This window comes from Phycomyces blakesleeanus (genome assembly GCF_001638985.1).
Source record: "Phycomyces blakesleeanus NRRL 1555(-) unplaced genomic scaffold PHYBLscaffold_18, whole genome shotgun sequence".
In the NCBI taxonomy this organism is placed as follows: Eukaryota; Fungi; Mucoromycota; class Mucoromycetes; order Mucorales; family Phycomycetaceae; genus Phycomyces; species Phycomyces blakesleeanus.
Window position 1 is genome coordinate 803,445 of NW_017265151.1, and position 17,396 is coordinate 820,840.

The 17,396-nt window shown below is 34.2% G+C and overlaps 5 protein-coding genes across 5 annotated transcripts; 4 read left to right on the top strand and 1 right to left on the bottom strand.

The window, feature by feature from the left end:
- Window positions 1-6,530: 6,530 nt before the first annotated feature.
- Window positions 6,531-10,083, bottom strand: PHYBLDRAFT_171372 (hypothetical protein; the record flags this gene model as incomplete). Its single annotated transcript, XM_018436586.1, has 12 exons — window positions 6,531-6,569; window positions 6,904-7,014; window positions 7,064-7,181; window positions 7,261-7,358; window positions 7,709-7,777; window positions 7,842-7,899; window positions 8,195-8,335; window positions 8,406-8,553; window positions 8,698-8,764; window positions 9,079-9,109; window positions 9,160-9,219; window positions 9,986-10,083. The coding sequence occupies 12 exons, from the start codon at window positions 10,081-10,083 to the stop codon at window positions 6,531-6,533; spliced, it is 1,038 nt and encodes a 345-aa protein (XP_018288666.1).
- A 550-nt stretch (window positions 10,084-10,633) lies between these two features.
- PHYBLDRAFT_69536 (hypothetical protein) lies at window positions 10,634-11,776 on the top strand (the record flags this gene model as incomplete). Its single annotated transcript, XM_018442111.1, has 3 exons — window positions 10,634-10,662; window positions 11,173-11,236; window positions 11,408-11,776. 3 exons carry the CDS (start codon window positions 10,634-10,636, stop codon window positions 11,774-11,776), a joined length of 462 nt encoding a protein of 153 aa, XP_018288667.1.
- Window positions 11,777-12,600: 824 nt separating this feature from the next.
- PHYBLDRAFT_94293 (hypothetical protein) lies at window positions 12,601-13,170 on the top strand (the record flags this gene model as incomplete). Its single annotated transcript, XM_018443856.1, has 2 exons — window positions 12,601-12,648; window positions 12,763-13,170. Coding segments are annotated over 2 exons (456 nt in total), but the record flags the coding sequence as incomplete, so codon positions are not given.
- Window positions 13,171-14,240: 1,070 nt separating this feature from the next.
- On the top strand, window positions 14,241-15,753 carry PHYBLDRAFT_135206 (hypothetical protein). Its single transcript, XM_018429703.1, has 5 exons — window positions 14,241-14,501; window positions 14,617-14,785; window positions 14,933-15,130; window positions 15,287-15,442; window positions 15,560-15,753. Exons 1-5 carry the CDS (start codon window positions 14,248-14,250, stop codon window positions 15,692-15,694), a joined length of 912 nt encoding a protein of 303 aa, XP_018288669.1. The 5' UTR covers window positions 14,241-14,247; the 3' UTR covers window positions 15,695-15,753.
- A 425-nt stretch (window positions 15,754-16,178) lies between these two features.
- PHYBLDRAFT_69533 (hypothetical protein) lies at window positions 16,179-17,240 on the top strand (the record flags this gene model as incomplete). The annotated part of the gene is made up of 1 exon (XM_018442110.1): window positions 16,179-17,240. One exon carries the CDS (start codon window positions 16,179-16,181, stop codon window positions 17,238-17,240), a length of 1,062 nt encoding a protein of 353 aa, XP_018288670.1.
- Between the last annotated feature and the right edge of the window lie 156 nt (window positions 17,241-17,396).

Here is a 17,396-nt window from a genome sequence, read left to right on the forward strand (position 1 = left end):
GGGGTTTTTTAAACTATTTGTCCTTTGATTGAGATACAAAAATATAATAAGCCTCTTTAATGGGCTTATATATATTTGGGTTTTGTCAGTATTGAACCAAAGCCACCGATTGATCTTATAACTGAGTCCTTTTTTTTTTAAAAAAAAAGAGGTCTTTGGTAAAGTAATCAAGCGATCAATATTTTATTTTAAATTTAATTAATTTATATTTTTGACAAAGCTTCTTATGCACCACCTTTCTCTTCTATAAAAGAGAATACGAAGAAGATGTGTATGCCCAATTCGAATATCCGTGTTTGAAATATGCGTTGCCTTTGTCTAGTTTATTCATGAAAAAAGTTAATTTCTTCTTCTTCTTCTCTTTGTACTACTTGTAAAATTCTAAAATAAAAATAAAATAGTCTTCCATGACGGCCCAAGCTTCTTTTGTACTAATAAGTATGTATACATTTCGAAAATCCTTATACTTTTTGAGGTTGCACTGCAGTAAAACCAAAGAAATAAAAAAAAACAATATGATAATAATGCAGCTTTAAGCAAGAGATTATTGATTGGTAATTTATAAGAAAACAGTGCAGCAAGAAAATAATTAAAACATTTACATCAATGCAAATATCCGGTAAGCATTTTTTTGTTTCACTTTAATTTTTATGTATTATTTATTATTTACTTATCAGACAAAACAAACTTCATAATGATCCGAGTAAGCTGACCCTCTTATATATCTGTGACCTATATGTCTGATATAGTGCTGTTACACCTTGGTTACCTTGGTTACCTTGGTTACCTTAATACTATCATGATCTAGAAATAAAAACGAAAAATAAAATAACTTTCATTGCTAAATAAAAAGATAAAAAAAAACAAAGAAGAAGAAGAGAAAAGAAAATGTTAGACTTATGGTCTGCTCAATCTGTATTTATCTATTACCAAACCAAACCAATCTAATAAATAATATTTAATGAAAATTTTGCTTGTCGTATTGCTCCCAATAGTCATAAAGAGTATTACTATTATTATTTAAAGGGAGAATTCAGTAGACTGTTAGCCCAACATCTCAGCTTTTATTAATGTATTGTTGTATTGTACAAGTATGAAGGAGAGTTCAACTCTAAAAAAATTATATAATGAGAACAAAACTCGAAACTGGATTTTATCTGTATGTTTTTTTAAAAAACTAATTATTTAATTCCAATTATGCTGTTAATAAACATTGATCCACTACTTTATTTTCAGGAGCAAGGGAAAGAGAGAGAGGTAAATGAAGTCTGAAGAATCACCATCGCCCTTTCTTCTTTCTATATATCTATCTATCTATATCTTTAAAAAGAAAGGGAGATACTCTGCACGTGACTTATTCTCGCACTTAAAACAATCATAAAAAGAAATGGAGATATATCTGCGCATGACTTACATTTGATCCTTTTATATCTTTAAAACAAGTTCATAAATTACTCTTGCACAGATAAATCAGAGTACAGTTGTGTTCCTGATTGAGACGAACAATGAGAGCAAGTAAATAATCAGCTGTGGAGGGAAGCTTTGAAACTCGTATATACTATATATTATGGTAATTGTGCACCTAATTGAGATGAACAATAGGGACAAGCAAAGTAGCAAGAATCTTCTTTACATTAACTCGATATTTAAAAGGTATGAAGAAAGTAGTTTACTGACTAGAATATTTCTTCAATTGAGAAAACCCTTATTACATTGTCTAACAACATAGAAATTTAAAGATTCTCTAATTCTCTAATTTTCTACTTTCTTTCTTTCTTAAATCACATCAACAAAAAAAATTGATGAAAATTTTATTTTTCTACTAAATAAAGCTCTGACTGTATCAAAATCATCAGATGATTCAAAGAATTTAATAGTATTGAAAACCTTAAAAACTTAAGAGACTTTAGAGACTCGGAAAATTCTAGGTGCTTTAAGGGTTATCCAAGTGAAATAAACACTAAAGAAGTAGCTAAAGCTAGAGATAAAATGTCATATCATACAGTAATTTAATTTACACGCAAGAACTTCTGGCTATCAAGACAGCTTTAGAAAGTTGAAAAGGTTTTATAAGTTTAGACAATTAGATGGTGAAAATGAGTAGTGAATACGTAAATTGATAACAGTATAAAAAGTGCATAAGAAACTTTAGAAAGAAGTAGTATCATAAATGATAGAAGATGAGTATACATTATATGAAATAAAGAAAAAAGAAACTAAACAATTCAGTGCAATGATTGCTGTTTTATTTAAACCAAGGTTTTCAACTTTTGTATAGACCATTTTCATTTTTTTTTAGTATCAAGTATTTATAAGAATAAAATATTTGAATAAACTTGGATAAACATTTTTCTTTCTTAGAATGGTATAGCTATTGCTTCTTAAACTGTCCGAATGGGAACAACTGGTCTATCTCGTTTAATATTAAAATTGATTAAAGATATCAGTCAATAATACTATATTATATAAAAAGTCAGTATGAATCATGAGGAGAATGAGGAAAGATAATAAGAGAAGCTTAGCCTTGAGTGAATATGTTGATTTATAATTCAAACAAGAGATTCTAAATAATATCAGTAATATCAATACAAACCAAGCTACTTGATGGCTAGTTGAGTATATTAAAAATACCTCTCTTATATATACTGTTTGGGAATTTATGCCACTTGGTTCAATAGAATCCGAATAATCAATATTATTTCTTCTTCTTTATATATACAGAGATATACAGAGATATCTCTCGAGTATTTTATATAATAAGATATGCTTCATTCAGTACTGACTAGAATGCAACTTTATTATATATATTTTTAGGGTTGTAGCAAACAAAAAATGCAAAAATCTTAAATCTAACAATAGTCATCATATATACCTTGAACCCATTTATTTTACTTTTTACTTTTGTTTTTATTTTGCAAATATATATCTACAAATTTCATAAATTTACCATGTTTTAATATCTTTCCGATAATCCAAAAATCTAGATATTGATATTGATATTGATATCTTATTTTTTTTTAAAAAAAAAATACAAGTATCTTTATTGTTCATCTTATTTCAGTAGTGTAGTTTTCCAGTACAATTCTCTAAAGAGGAAAAGACAAAAAAAAACGAATCATTAAAATTCCAGTAACCGTTCTGATCTATATTTCTCTTTTCGTGTTCCCCTTAACTTTTTATTTTGTATACCACGCCGTGCGTGTGAACATGATCATTGTTTGTTAGAAAATAATAATAAACAAACCTTATTCATTTTTGTAAAGAATGAATAAGAAAAAACAGTTAGTAGCATGAATATATACATATAAAAAGAAATAAGGCGCAAACATGCATACACGCTATCTATTTATCTATGCCTTTTTTTTTTACTAAAACCTAATACTGATACTACTAATAATCTTATAGAGAAATTGGATCGATTTTTCTTTAGTTTTGATAAAGCCTATTTTAATTCATTGTCATTTTTTGGGGATAATTTCTTACATGAAAGAAACCAATGAAAAGCTGACAACGATGATGTATTTGAGTATTTGAGTATTTTGTAACTAATAGTTCTTATGCTGCTATGACTCATTTATGTTTGATTGCTTACATGTCCTGTCCTGTAGAGTGAGATATTACCATTTTCTGAATAGACAATTGACACAATCAACAAACAACTCTTGTTCTCATGGCCTATCATGGTATTGTAATTGAATTTAATTGAAACCAAACACACACACACACACACACACTTAGTTATAATTTCCCTTGAAATCATGTTATCTCTTCTAATGCATCTTATCAAGGTTTAATATTGGTACTATTACTACTAATATTCAGTTTAACTTTTCTTCTTATACCTTCACTTCTCACAATAGTACATATATAAATTTTTTTAGTATAAGGATTTATTGCTTTCAGTAAAAAAAAGCAATGCGATATGTAAATAAAAGTGAAGAGAAGGGAAAGGGGACGGGATTTTTTTTATTTGCTGTTGTGTCCAAACCTTCCGATGCCCTTTGTATTATTCTTTTTTGGTTCGATAAAAAAGATTCTAGATAGGAAACAGACCCAACAATATACTATATATCTGTGTGTGTATGACTATTGATTTTTTATTATTTTCCCTCTATTTGTATCATTCAATCTTATTTGCTAGGCCAACACAGCCATTAGTTCCACACACCCCCCTTAAATATTCAGTCATTGTTGTACTGTAGAGTACAGGCCAAAAAATAGAAGAAATAACGTGTACACAAAAATATTGCTCTCTCTCTCTCTTGAAGGTTACCAAATCCGCTGTGATTTCAAATGTTAAATAACATATACATATATAGTATATTTTTTTCGCTACCAATCAAAATATGGTATTATATCGATCCCTTGGACCTCATAGTTACCATGGATACAATGGTCACCATGGCTACTAACTACAGATTTACCATTTTGTGGTTAAATATTAAAGTCGGTTTTAACAAGATAAAATTTATATTCACTGCAAAGAGCTTTGATTTTCTTTTTAGTGAGGGTCTTAATTAATGTAACCTTCATGTTTTTCCCTGCTCTCAAAAGCTTAACAAAACACGCACACACACATAGAAGCTTGTTTTTCTCGGAACAAAAAAGAAAGATTTTCGTTGCCTATCATTCCGGTTGCTATTATCAAAAAATAAATAAATAGACTTTTTCTTTCTTTCTCTTTCTAAATAAATTATTGATATCCGGATAAATACTTGACCGTTGATTGACAAGATATCACCGTCTCTCTCTCTCTCTGTTTATCTATGTGTGTATGTGTGCGCTTTTTATCCGAGCCATTTTTGAAGCATTTTTAGTATAGCACATGAAAAAAAAACATGTGCGCGCGCACAGACTAAATAAAAATAAAAATAAAAATAAAACAAAAAAAAAGTTGAATTGAAATGAAATATGCAAAAAAAAATTGAAACATTTTTTGTTGTATTTAATTTCACAAAACATATAATGCATATGTTTGATTGCTTTCAAGGTTGGGCTTGGATCAGAAAAACACAATGAACATACTCTTGTTAATATATTTTAATTAAAGCATTATGTTGTTGATAATTGATATGATTATTTTAGATAGATAGAAAATAAAAATAGTTTGGATCAAATAGGATGTACAAAATATCAAACTTCACTGCATATTTATTTATTTGGATTCTCTTGGAAAGATTATCAAAGAATCTACATTTAAATTAAATTAGTTAATGGTTGAATGATGAAATAATTGAATAAATGATTGATTGATCTTTTTCTTTTCTATATATATATATATATATGTATATGTATATATGTATAGAGGGGGAAGTGTGTGAATGCGAATGTGAGTGTGAGAGTAAGGGGCGGAAAGTGTTAGAATGGGTGACCCGACCAATAGGATAGAAAACGAAACGAAAAAAAAAGAGAGAGTACAAAAGTTACGATACAGAAGATGCGAGAATCGTCTTTTCTTAGCAATCTAGCGAAATTATGATGCAGAAATAGAAATAGAAATATAAAATGTTTGACTTGTCAAGGTCGGGTCGATCGGGGAGTGCATGTGGATTTCAATTGAAATTCGATCCACATGCTTTTAGAGCAAGAAACTCCACACTTTTACCCATATACACACACAAAGATTTATATATAAATATATGTGTGTGTGCGCACTCTCTCTTAACAGGTAAGGGTACCATGCAAATTTGGGTGGCTAGTTTCTTCTATTCTACTTACTATTTAATCAACGTGGTGTGGAACGTGAATTTGGGGGTTTTTTTTTCTCTTCGTCTTAGCCAGGTGAAGATTGATTGCTGCATTTGGTCCAAATCTGAAGTTCAATCAAGCCTATCTTTCGTGTAATTAAGATAGGCCAAACAGAAAAGAGCAAAAAAAAAAAAGAGCAAATTACACAAGTCAAAATAAAAATAAAAATATAAAATGGCATTTTATAAAAAAAGAAATACTTGATCGGTGAATATAATTCCAATTAGCGGAGTTATAGTTACATTTTATAGCTAAATATTTTTATTTATTTTTATAATCATGTCAAAAAAATGTCGAAACTTGTGAACACCTTTGAGACATATAGAAAGCAGTTAAGTAATTAGGTAGCCAAGTAGTTATATAGCTGCATATTTATGGTCTACTAAGAATGGCTAAATTCTCGCTCTTATAACCTTTTGTTAATAAGATTTTCCTTGCAATGGATAATTCAATATATAAAAATATATATAATGGTGTTAAAGCAGAATATTATACAAACCTCCTCATCACTTCTTCTCTTCTTTAACATTTTATATGTTTGTTTATTAATTCAATGAGTGTGATTGTCACCAGAATTAACACGGCTGTTTCTTTTATAAATATAGAAAATAATAATGTATCTAAGGAATCCTAGAACTCTCTAATCTTTGCACTGTAAAAGAAATAAAGTCAAGTCTTGGCTGCATTTCTGGTGTTTGTTTTCTATTCTCTTCCTCTTAAAATATCTACGCTCTATACAACAAAGCTGATTTTTGACTCATGCTCCTATACGACTCAAACAATTATACAGTCTTATGCTGCAAAAACTCTGATGATCTAATCTTGACAGGGAATGTTGTATACACAACATTTGTTTGTTTCAGAAAAATCAATACTTTCAACTTTGGTCAAATCAATAAAGAGTCCTAAATTCTAGTTTTTAGTAAGCAAGATGAAACAAGACAAACAGTTTCATCTATAGTGAAGTGAACACTTGGTGGTTGACTTCTCATTGCTGTTAATTCTGACAAAAAAAACAAGTGTCTTGATTGAAAAACTATGTGAAATTGAAAGTGATTTATAAAATCGCACTTCAAAAGATAAAATATTTATAAGCGTTATATTCAGCGTTTACTCCCCCAGTCTTTTCTTCTTTAACTTGGGTGAGAACATTACCTGAGGAGCTTGGTATAGAGCTGTTATGGGTTCCTTGTATCGAACGATGCATCTGAGCTTGCTTCTTGTTGGCTGTGCTGCCACTTCCTCCGCAAGCTTGAGAGCATAATTCTTTCAATTACGAAAATGATGAGTAGAATAAACGACAAGGCGTCTTTACCTTTAAAACAAACAAAACATTGATTGTTGTCGAGGCATGCTCAAGGTCTGACTTTTTTATCGGAATTACAAGCTCTTCAACCAAAATTGCCACAGCAACCCCCTCTTTCTTCTCCAAGCTATACATATAGCCTTCGTATCATATGTGCCAAAGGCTGTTAATACTAGAAGATCTTGGAGACAGTAAGTAGTGCTTACAAATACTTGCCAACAAAATCAACAGCCAAGATGCTCTTGGCCTGGAAGTTGAACTTACGCTCTAACTTATTCAAAATGGACAGGTTAGAACACAAGTTCTTTGATTACTGTTTTATGGCTGTTGTTATGCGTGCATTATTCTTCTTTCATTCGTTGGTTGAGAGCTCAGTACGTTCTTTTTTGAGCTGTGTTGCAATAATAACATCAATTTTTATGATGCCACATGTTGACAACACGTTGTTTGTGGAAGAAGGGCATAAAGATTGGCCAGCAATCATTTCTTCTTTTACAGCTATACAAGCTGGCTCACCGCTAGAGCTTAGAATTTCAAAATTAATAAAGAGCACAATAGTACACTGCATATGAATGATGCTCTACATGAATCAACAACAACACTTCTACTGCTGCCTTCTGCACTAAAGCTCTCCAAAAGTCTTAACGATCTTACTGAGGCATTTGTCATGCTCTTGTTGATCAACTTCTGCCCTTCTGTTCTGCTTTTTTGTCTCACGTCTCTCTATGCCGCAAAAAACCAAAATATTAGACGTCATAACTAAGATAGTTGATTGTTTGAAACTTACTAATGGCAACAACTCTCCATAAAACTTATCCCACTTGGATAATACGAGCTTTGATTTTCTGTTAGAAAAGACATTAGATATCAATATTAAAATATTGATTAGTTAGGAATATAGTATACTTTAATGATATGTCTGTTCTTGTCTCTCGTACAGCATCATTAAACTCGGAGAGTCCATATCATGTGCAACTATCGACTATTAGAGGCATGTAACCTCAAAGATCACTCAGCGATCTGCTCTTCGTACTTGTTTATAAACGACGGAAACATCGGGTTCTCGACATTTTTTACAGTGTACAATTCTATGGAAACAAGTTTTAATATATCAGCTGGTATCATAGTTCGTTTTTATACCTTCTTTTCCAGGATAAGCAATCATAATGAAAGAACGCTAATATTAGGGGGACGACATTTTCTGGCGGGAAACGACATCTTGATTCTACTAGGCTACAAACCGTGAAATATTTGCCGGCATAGAATACCTCTATATGGTTCCTAAGGATACAGAGTATTCATAAATATTTTCTATTCTGCTTTGCAAAAAGAGTGGATGGGGACTACTTACCAGCTGGTACTTCCAGACTCTGGGAATATAAGTTGGTGAAGGAAAGATAAAGACATGATACGCGAAAGAAGGCCAATAAATAGTGAAATGTTCAACAAGATTGCATCACACTTTAATGACAACAACTCATACTGTTCGGCATAACTGGCTATTGATATAGTGCATTTGTGACTAATTATTATTTCTTTATTGTCAAGTCTAAATTCAAGACTAATTGATTATACAAAATTTGATTTTTGCATGAGACAGTACTTTATCATGAGATTGCCCAAATACAGGCTGTAAATCTTACAAGAATGAGAGTTAGGTACCTGGGGAGAGATAGATAAACACACAAAGTGTGGCGACAAGGTAGTAAGCTAATACGTACAGAGGAAGGAGTAAAAGACAAAATTACAGAGAGAGGAAGGAAACAGAATTAAAAAAAGAAACAAAGAGAAGGAATAATACAGGAGAAGGTAGAAAGCAGGAAGAGCATAAGAGTCAAAGAACTAGTCTAGGAGATTGGAGGATTGAAAGAGAAATTGAAGCAATGTGTTTCCAGAAACAACTACATTGGCAGGAACGAAAGGCACATTTTCAGGACACACTATTTTACACTGAAGGATTAAAGATGCCGGGTCCCAGACAGGTAGTCGCAATTAATGGGTCTGGTTAGATAGAAACATCGTACCCCACCAGGAAATGTCGTTCCCGTAAGATTGCTGTTTTTTATATTTAAAAAAAATACTGAATTAAGAATTTCGGGACACACCGTTTTGCTCTGAAGGATTGGAGAAAAAACATCAAACCTCGGACAAATGGTCCCAATAAACTAGTCCGGCAATAATAATACTAGTAATAATAATTAAAAAGGTAGTGTCCCAATCCTGAAAATGTCGTTCTTGTAAGATTGCTGGTTTAGCTAGCACTTGTGGACATTTGCCCACTGCCAAAAGGACAAATATTTTTTATTTTATTTTTCATTCCAACCAATCATTTTTATATTTTGGCAAATTAAATTTGAGGCTCAGTCATTCATTTTTCAAAAACGCCAAATTCTATAGGTTTGACTGTACCAATTACAATTTCCTAGAAGCAATTCAATCATAAATTCAATTCAAAATCAAATCAAATCAAATAAAATAAATAAAAAGGTACGGAACTATTCTTAAAAAGGAGGTCTCAATTAGATGGAGGAAACACGAGCGGGAATAAGGTGACCTTGCCGTGTTATCTTTAAGATAAGCAGGTATTTTCTTTTTGAATTTTTTTTGATGATAATGATGATGGTAATGATATTGTTGTTGTTGCTTATTTGCTTGTTTGTTTTTTTTTGACAAAAGAAACCATGTATTCAAGCTGTATTGTTTAGTGGAGTAAAACATCTACTTTAGTTACTAAAAAAAAAGAGAGAGAGAGAAAAGAAAAAGAGAAAAGAGATAGCCAAATATAGGGAAGAGCTTGTTACTGTCGCGTATTCTCAGAGGATTGTGACACGGGTTGCCCTGGTAACCAAAAATAAAAATAAATAAAAAAGTAAAAATAAAAAAGTGCTCCGTTGGGAAGAGGGGGAAAGGCGTGAGACACGCGCGTATCACTTTTTTTGTGAAGCATCCGGGTCTGGAAATGAATAAGACTTGTTGTTCTTGTTGTTGGTAGGTAAAGAAGTGTACATATGCCAATATATTTGTGGCATTGTAATTATAAGTCTTTATGTATATGTATGTGTTTGTGTTTATATATATTTTTTAAAATAAGTAAATAAAGAAATAAAGAAATAAATAAAGATATGCTATCTTTGGCTGTGAGTGTACTACATCTATTGTGAGTGTAGGGCATAGTCAATCGTTTGCCTTCTGGACGCTCGTGGGCAAGAGAGAAGCTTACTAGACCTGACCATTTATAGGGAAAGAAGGATCAGCAGGCCTGTAAATGAACCCCGAGCGGTGCGGTTCATGACGAACTCTCTCATTTTCTCTCATTTTCTCTCTTTCTCCCTCCCTCCCTCTCATTATTGCCGCCACGTTTAAAAACACGCCACCTTTTAAGAGGGGCAAAAGAAATGAAGGACCTGGGGGGCTCCATTTTGGCACACCCACCAATCAGCAGCCAGAGTGTCGCACAGTGCCCCACGTTCGTAAGGAACGCATGCAACCAATCCAGCCGGCTGTGCCATGTGCTACGCATTAAAAACGGGCAGGTCAGACAAAGGGCATTTCTGTTGATTAGCACGGTCATGGTTTAATATGGCTCTTGCGAACTCTGTAAACCTGGTAACACACATATAGCTACATACAGTACAGCCAAGGGACTAGCTGTATATACATATTGGGATTTATATATTAAGCCAAGACTTTGAGCAGTTAGAGTTACAAGGTAGATACAGTGGACACATAGAGATAAAATAATAATAATAAAATAAGAGAGGGCACGAAGAAAATCTTATTTTAAAGAGATATATACATATTTATAAATTATTATAAAAATAATAATAGTATTAATTAATACAATAAAAAGTACAATAAAATATAAATATAAATATTTATGTGTATCTGTAGGTGTAGGTGTATGTGTATGTATATTATTCTGTGGTTCTAGCCGTGTGTACGAAAGGTCACGATGTCAAATGAAACTGACTCGCACCCAAGCCAGCATAATAAATATATAAATATCGGGCCCTTTATGCATTTGCTCTTGCCTCCTTCTTTCTCTCCTCCTTCTTCGAAAGACAAGCTTTACTGCCCCCCTTTTTTTATTGATATAAATTGCTATTATTATTTTTAAGCTATAATTTTATTACCATGGAAATGAACATCTGTCTTTATTGTGAGAAGCGTCTTGACGATGACGTATGTATGCCAACCTATCAATATGACACCCACAATAAAATTAAAATAAAATACAATAAAGTACAGTCAAAGCAAAGCAAAGCAAAGCAAAGCAAAGCAAAGCAAAGCAAAGCAAATCAATTCAAACCAATAGGCTAACTTTCTTGTTAATCTATTCATGCTGTATTATAGAACCTCAGCTTTTGTTCTGGAGCTTGTCAGGAAAACGAGGCATCAAAGAGCACGTTCGCACATCACGCCTATCGCACATCCTCCGAACGCCACTGTCCGACGCCATCTTTTAGACTATCTTACAAGAGACGCCTTGGGTACAATTCTCTTGGCAAGAAATCAAACCGTTGCTCCTTGTCGATGCACAACACACCCTTTCTAGCGTCGTCGTCGTCATCATCATCTTCCTCCTCATCCTCCTCATCTTCATCCACCGACTCAGTCCTGTCCGTGTGTTCGTGCGACGATAAGCATGACTCACCTTTCCTTGTCTACCCGTCCTATGCTGGTTCTATGGACAATGTCGACAATCTATTCTTTGCATCATAGTCTTTTTTTCTTCTTTTTTCTATTTTACCTTTCAAGCCCCACTATCTCCATCTTAAGTTCTTATATCTATCTATCTATCTATCTATCTATCGATCTCTCTTTCATTCTATATCTTATCCTCCCAAACTCTCAATTTTTTTTGACTTTTTTTTTTAACTTGTCGTAGCACTCCAGATACTTCTTTACCCTTTGATAACCCATTTTCTTCTTATATTCTTTTGATATTTTTTTTGTATTGTCAGTACAGACATACCTTTATCTCTCTTCCTTTATTTTGTATGTATGTAATTTATGCTCATACCTGTATTATTCCTTCTTCTTATTCTTTCTTATCCCTTCTTATTTACTCTCCCATCTCTTCCCCCCATGCTCTATGCTCCTTTCAAGGACCTTGTTTTTTTTTATCAACAGAAAAAAAAAGTCTATGACATAAAGCCTTTGTGTACAAATCCAAAGTTTCAACATAAAAAAAAAACCAAAAAGAAAATGTTTGATATGTGTGTGTGTGTGTATACATAGATTAGCATTGTCAAAAGAAAAAGAAGAACTTATTTATTTATCCATCTTTGTTCTTTTTATTGTTTGTGAGCTGTTTCCCTTACTTAACAAACACTTGCTTACATTGTGGAATGTGGCATGACCAAACAGTCACATCACATCACCTTGGGATTTTTGTTCCTTCTTGGAAACCCTCTTCTTTTATATTAATTTTATTCTTTTCTATTTTGGAACTCTGAACCTTGTTTCATTGTACGTGTATATATATATATATATATATGCATATACACAAGTGTTTTATATAATACTGTTTTATCATGGCAAAATCGTCCTTTAGGACAACCACTTGGGATCCTCTTCTAATTATTGCACAGGTTTGTGGTGAACATCTACATTATTTTATAATTCATACTCTTCATCAACCCCTCGCATTCCCGTCATCTCATCTCATTTCATTAACTTTTCTTTTTTTTTTTTTTTCATAATAGATCATCTCCCTACAGTCTCTCTCATATCTCCTCGTCAGTCTCGCTCTCATAATCGCTCTTGCCCTCACAGGTTCCGAAATCACACTTGATGCCATCCTCAGCGACCAAGAAATCCGAATGGATGCAGTATCCGGCTGGACCCTGGCTCTTGTCTGGTTCCTTCACGCCTTTTTAGCAATCCCACTTTTGGTTCTTATTGTCCAGCGAGCGAAACTTATCCTCGACTTTGTCCTGACTATGCATGGCATACACCTCGTAGCAGTATGGATCTATCGAAAACAACTACCTACCGGTGGTGTATGGTGGTTACTGCAACTTGTTCATGCGCTCATTATGACGCTGGGGGGTGAGTGGGCATGTATGCGTCGGGAAATGGAACCAATCATGATGACCGCCAAACCAAAGAAATCACAATCCACATCAAACAAAAACAAAAACATATCATCATCATCAACAGCAACAGCAACAACAACTGGAGCAGGGACATCGGGATCGTCATCTTCATCAAACGTCCAACAAAACAATTATGATGACAGTAATGATTTCTCGGAAGAGTCTAATGCTGTTAGTGGTGGTGGTGAAGATGGTCAAGAAGAAGGTTCGGAATGGATCCATATCACACCAAACAAGTATAACAAGCGTAAGGTATCCGATGCTCATAATATGCTAAGGCCGATCGCAAAAGAGGAACAAGGCGAAGTCGAAAGTGAAGAATATGATGATAATGATACTGAAGAAGGACCGCTCACAAAAGCCATGGATAAGGCCAAGAAGATTATTGTACAAGGAGTCAGTAACAGTAATAGTAGGGTTACAAGGAAGAAAAACAAATCGAGACGGTATGAAGTGATTCCAATGAAGGATGTCGACGAACCAGGTCCGGGCTCAAGTCCTTCCAAATAACTTATCTTGTACATATATAAACAGCACCTAGATGACAAATCATGCAAAAAAAGACCAAAAAAAAAAGAATGGAGCACAATCTCCTTGTCAATATTTCCTTCCTCTTAGTTTATCCTATCTTATTTACTCTTTGCACACATTTACCCTCTCTCACATACATATATATACAAACAAACAAACTAGTCTTATTCTTATTCTTATCATTTTTTATCATTATCATTTTTGTCGTTGTCGTTGTTGTTGTTTATTATACATAATTATAAAGCACTCCAATTTTCAAAAAAAAAGCCTGTTATAAATCAACCTCTTTATCAAAAACAAGCCAAGAAAATAAATAAATATAATAAAATAGAAATATATAAAGATAATGCAAATTGGCGGAGAGGAAGAAAGGAAAAGAAAAAGGAAAATGAAGAGTATACTTTGAGGTTGGTGAGTTTCCCAAGCCACCTGAATCACAGTCGCGTTCTGTATGTACCATTGCTTGGACGTTCCTTTTTTTGATATATTCTTTATCTTCTACTCTTTTATTTTAATAGTAGCAGTAGTAGCAGTTACTATTACTGTAGATCATTCGATTCGATGCCAATTCCCGTTATTTCCCCCGCAGAAAAGAGTTACATTGAACAAGGTGTCGAGACCGATTGCCGTGCCGATGGTCGTGGACGTCTTGAATATCGCCATCTTGTGCTTGAAACCGGACTTTTGTCTCAAGCAAGCGGAAGTGCCCGCTGTCGTCTTGGAAACAGCGATGTCTTAGTAGGCATCAAGGTTGAAATTGGAGAGATTGAACAAGATCAACCCAACCAAGGTCGTATTTCATGCAATGTCGAATGGTAGGTAAAGGTTACAACCTTTTTATATGTACATGTCAAAAAACAAAAAGAAAAGAAAGAAAGAAAGAAAGATACTTACAATTTTTTATTATATATATATATACACGCATAAAAGTTCGCCAAGTGCCTCACAACAATTCGAAGGTCGTGGTGCTGACGACTTGAACAACACATTAACACTGGCACTTGAGAGATTATTGAGTGGACCTCAGAGTGGACTAGACCTCGACAAACTGTGTATTATTCCTGGTCAACAATGTTGGGTTATTCACATCGATGCCATGGTACGAAAATGAAAAGAAGAAGAAGAAATAGTAGATGTGATACAATGCGATGTGATACGATGAGATTGTTTTTTTTTTGAAAAAAAGACAAACGACTGATATTATTATTATTATTATGATGATGATGATGATTTATTATGATCTTAGGTTATGGATTGTGCCGGAAACCTGTTTGATTGTATTGTGATGACCACTCGCGCGGCATTATTCAACACACGTATTCCAAAGACAGAAATCCAAGACTTGGGTGATGGTGAATTTGAGTTTGAGGTTATGGATGATGTAGAAGACGCAGAAGCTATTGCCGGCTGGGAGAATCTACCAATGTCTGTTACATTATACAAGGTAAAGAGAGAAAGAAGAAAAAAAGGAGACTATCATCTGTATAGCCAAGAAAGAAAGAAAGAAAGAAAGAAAGAAGAAATTGATCCGAGAAACTGAGAAAATAAGGGGTGAAACGATCTCTCTTCATATATATATATATATATATAATTGATCTAGATTGGAGAACGTTATATTCTGGATCCTACAATTCTGGAAGAGTTGTGTTCTCAGGTCACACTTACTGTCGGTGTCAACAAAACCGGACAAGTGTGTGGTGTACAAAAGGGTGGATCAGGAAGTGTCGACCCAAGTTTACTGACTGAAATGATCCAGGCAAGTGAAATTAGCTTAGTACAAGAGCGCGGAGGTTAAGGGGAGAGAAGTTAGATTTATGTATAGATATGCTATATATGAGACGGTTGGTATAAACAATGTCTGTAAATCATGTAGACAGCCACAACATTGGCAGGTCCATTGATACAGCAATTGGATGCTAAGCTCGCAGAAGAAGAGAAAAATGTGCTGGATAAGCGAAGAAAAGGTGAACCAGTACAGAAACTTGGTTTCTTTGCAGCTGTCATCTAAGTCACTAAATTCTCCTAACCCATTCTCCAATAAACAAATTTCAATACTCTTTTCTTCATAACAATCATAATCAATTTCACGCACATATTTATTTGAACACTTTTGATTTATTCATATTTGCATTTGTATTTAAATACAATATATATTTATCATTGTTTTAAGCTCAATTCTGTAACCACTATCCATTTGTGCTATATGTTTTTTTTTTGCCCGAGACACCGACGCGGGATCGTAATTAAAAAAGAAAAGAGGCCATAGATGATGAAATGAAAACTTCCTCTTCTGGCAGGACTGAAAAAAAAATAGATATTTAAATATTTCAAATCAAAATCATAAGTATGTATCTTTTTTCTATTATCTTTGTTCTTTATCGAAAATAATAATTTATATTTCATATATCTTTTCTCACTTCTTCTTCTTCTTCTTCTTCTTCTTCTATCATATCACATACTTACTCTCAACACAAAACAAAAACAAAAGAAACATGCCTTCATCTTTATCCTCAAAACTTACTCGGCTCAAGTCTCTTCAGCTCAAACAATTCGTCCATCGAAAGAACCGTGGGCCACCTTCTCCAATAAGCCCTTCTACATGCCAACCTATCCACACATCATCCCAAATGGCAATTGTTCCTGACGATATGTACAGCCCTTCATCACCAACAAATGTCAATAGTTTTTCAGAAACTCTTCGGATTGTTTCTGAAGAAGCAAAGAATGGTAAATACGCCGATGTGTTCGATGCCTTCTTCTACACCGATCGGAGGTGTCAGAACCGGGCATTCTTTATGGCTGCCCGCCTGAAACACACCCTCTGGCCGTTGGTTTCTGAGGCCCTTGGAACTCCCCTTCGGAATCGTACTCATTCTGTCCAGGTACCCTCGAATAAAAACAGAGACAATAACAACAATCTTCCAAAAACTTCGATTTCTGAAACTACCAGCAGGAACCAAGAGGACCAGCAAATCGATGCCTTTTGGGAACTTGTGACTCACCGGCTCTACACCCTAAACTGCTTACTCTTCGTCTTCCCTTCTTCTTCTCCGTTTCACGACGAGGCAGCAATGCACTTAAATCAACGGCTGTCCAATGATAATTCAGGTGCACGAGAAACCTTATTTGCCGTCCGTTACGCTCTCTTGCGTAGCCATCATCCTAATTCGCTGAGCCGTCATCGGCACTCTGTACCTTCCGGGCGGGATCATCGTGACGACGATGCTGTGGGCGAATTTCTTCAATCAGCACAGGCCGTGATTGCAAGGTGCCTCGAAAGCGAAGAAAGACTAAGCCAAAGCGAGAGAGATGCGATGTACCTCTTCCATGGTCTTCGGATGGGGTTGTATGGTTCGTTTGTACCTCACATCGAGCTACGAGAGGCAAGCGACGGTCTTCAGGAAGCCTTGGCAGAGGCTGTCCTACATAATCAAAACAAATCAAATACGGGCCTCCTTAATAATCCCTTTGAGGACAATCAAGCAATCGTACAAGAACATAATAATGATTCCTCTTTAGAACAAAAAAATAGTACCAGTATACTGTCTGTTTAATATCCATCCCTTCAATCCTGATTTTTCTTCCCCCCCTCCCCTTTTTTTGCTCTCTTGCTCTCTCTCTCTATTCCTTCTCTCCTCCCTTTGCCCTGTATAAATATAAATATAAATAAAATTACTTAGCATTTATCTATCTATCTATCTATATATATT